The sequence below is a fragment of the Morone saxatilis genome, unplaced genomic scaffold (genome assembly GCF_004916995.1).
Source record: "Morone saxatilis isolate NCDOM2014 unplaced genomic scaffold, NCSU_SB_2.0 Contig19, whole genome shotgun sequence".
NCBI classification, from domain to species: domain Eukaryota; kingdom Metazoa; phylum Chordata; class Actinopteri; family Moronidae; genus Morone; species Morone saxatilis.
Window position 1 is genome coordinate 25409816 of NW_023339751.1, and position 2784 is coordinate 25412599.

Below are 2784 nucleotides of genomic sequence, written 5' to 3' on the forward strand. Positions count from 1 at the left end.
TTGCATGTAGAGTCCCAGCAAGGACTGTTGATTGCTGTCACAAATTGCACAAGAAAGTGGGCTGCAAGAAAAGATTCTGACATGCTGATCACAATGTAGAAGACAATAATGAATGTTGAAAAGTTCCATTTAGTGCCACTTCAGAGCCCCCTCACTAGCCACTTTCCACTACATGATAAATCATACTTGAAGTTGAACTAAATAATTATATCAGAGTTGTGATTTGAGCTTTCCCCTTTTTTTTGTCCAGCAAGGCTCACCAGGTTTGTTTTCCCTATTCCCCTTTTTATTGAGAGAAAGAAGGGTGTGGCATACAACACAGGCCATGATCCATATGGCATACATCTTCACCACTAGTCCACCCGATGCCCCGCTTACTCTTTACATACTCACTAAAATTGTGGTTACTAATACAATTCAATTTAATTTTATCTATATAGCACTAAATCTAAAAAAGGTTTTTCTGTTATGATTTGTTATGTTATGATTGACTTTTCATATAGAGCAGGTCTACACCATATTCCTTACAATATTACTAATACTGACGTGTTTGTCATAATTGTCAAACATAGTATGCACACCAGTACTTGCAACCTTGCAACTCAACATCACAGAAGAACACCATTCGCCTATGTACAATCCACTATATAATGGACAGAGCTTCCGGGTCAGTCAAGTGAAACCGAAGCGCATTCTATGTAAAGACCAGCAGGGGGCAGCTCCAGTGGCTGCATTAAAAAAATAAACCATGCTGTCTTATGGAGAAATGAGTAGTCTTCTCACTTCATTAATGAGCTCAGTAAACCATTTCCTAATGAGTTTATGGTCTTAATCTCTAGTTTCAGTCTTCTTCCTTACAGCATTATGTTCATTTAGTAAATGATGGTCGCATTTAGAGTAAAATTGAGTATACTTGCTGCAAGGCGTGGCTACCTTGTAATTGACAAGTCATTCTCAGTGAGTCTGTCAAACCGTCAAACTAGGCAGTGCTGATCAAATATGAGTCAAGATTCTCTTACTGCGCTGACCATTTCTCTCCTCAAATCTCTTCAGAAACATAGTTTAGGCATGGCACATGGCTATTTGGCTGTAAGCGTAATACTGCTCTGCGAAGTGGGGGCATGTCGTCACTGTTTTCACAGCAAATGCGTATTGCCGAGAGTAAACAGTGGTGTTTACTGTCACTCTGGAACCCGGTTTCATAACTTTTTCAGGCCCCTAAAACAGCCTTGTCATGTGAACAAAGGCCAAACTGCAACAAAATTTTGACGGTTTATACAAAAAACTTAATTTTTCTATCTTTATCTGTCAATCTTTCCAATGATCCTCCATCCATCTGCTATAACCAACCATCAGATGTCAGCGGGCTCTTACTGCTACTTGGTGTTTGCCGCCATTTGTCTTTCCGTGGCCGTCTATGTCTACATTGTGATCCCAGAGACCAAAAACAAGACATTCATGGAGATAAGCCGGATGTTCTCTAAGAAGGAGGCAGTCCTAGAAACCCAGGGCCTGATCCACGTGGACCAGCTGAAGCTGAAGAAGATGAACGGCTATGGTGGTGTCGAACATACTTCGCTGGAGTTCGACAGCTCTTCTTCTGTACCTTAACTGAGCTTCAGGTTCTCACTGGGACTTCCTCTTCCGTTCAACTGTTTGTACACATTAACCAAACACCACCTCACCTGGACTCAGTTAAGCTTGACCTTTCACTTGGATCACACTCAGGGTCAAAACATTGCTGAATATACAGTACAGTTCTGGTAATTTAACTTATCATTTTAAGTTTTGGTCCGTTTGAGCCATTAAAGAAAGTTTTGCCCATTCTTACGATCAGTACTAATAACATTGTATTCACCGAGGTAATAGAGTGCTACAGGGATGACGTAGTTAGCATCATCCTGGTTCCTTCGACATAAAGCCAATGGGATTGTTCCATTAGATTTTGGATTATTGTGAATAAAATCTACAAGTTGTAATGTTTGATTTAGAATAGTTTGCAAGAGCATGACTGATATAAACAGCCATTTCTTAGCCACTTGTTAGCAATCGCTTTTTTTAAAAACACCTAAAAACCCATTCAATTAACCTATTGACTTCGATGAGATGGAACCAGAGTGGCTAAAATACTAACTCAGTTCTGGGTTTTATACAAATACAAAATATCTATCACAATATATGACCCACCTCCTGCTTAATCTTTGACGTAATTACTGTAGTTTACACACACAGTATTCCTGCTCAATGAGGGATTACCAGCAACATTTAAGGTGCTTTCTCTTTCAGTTTGACATCCAGATAAAGCAGTTTTAAACTGTTGGTTTGTGTCTCCATGTTTTCAGATCTCAGCAATTACTTTATTGTTGCACAGCAACTTTTCATCACCTTAACAATGGGTCATCATTATTGGGGTTGGGGGTTGGGTTGTCTGTTATGGCACTTTAATAAAAAATGTCATGTTACTACTTAGTCATGTTTGTAAAATAATGGGCACCACTAGCAACAAGCCACCATGAACCTGTATATTGTCTGAATGCTAGCAGTGCTTAAGTTGTACGAGTGTCCCATATGTCAGCATGCTTAAACCCAAACCAATAAATACATGTCAGGATGTAGATCTAAGGTAGACTCAACTAAGTTATCAGAGTTTGTGGACATGAATACAGCAGCTTGTGGGTGTGTGCAGTATGCGTGTGACAGAAATTAACCTTTTAAAAATAAATGTTTTAATCTTTTGTATATCTATGATGTGAAATTCCAATATTTGTGCATGTTTTGACTGTG

At 39.2% G+C, this 2784-nt stretch overlaps 1 protein-coding gene across 1 annotated transcript in view; it reads left to right on the forward strand.

Annotated features, from left to right (window-relative positions):
* slc2a15a (solute carrier family 2 member 15a) overlaps positions 1-1679 on the forward strand; it is a 16386-nt gene extending 14707 nt beyond the window's left edge. Inside the window, exon 7 of the mRNA XM_035663071.1 lies at positions 1357-1679. Within this exon, the coding sequence (XP_035518964.1) occupies positions 1357-1611 (255 nt within the window). The 3' untranslated portion in view covers positions 1612-1679. The remainder of the gene's footprint in view (positions 1-1356) is intronic.
* The last annotated feature ends 1105 nt before the right edge of the window (positions 1680-2784 follow it).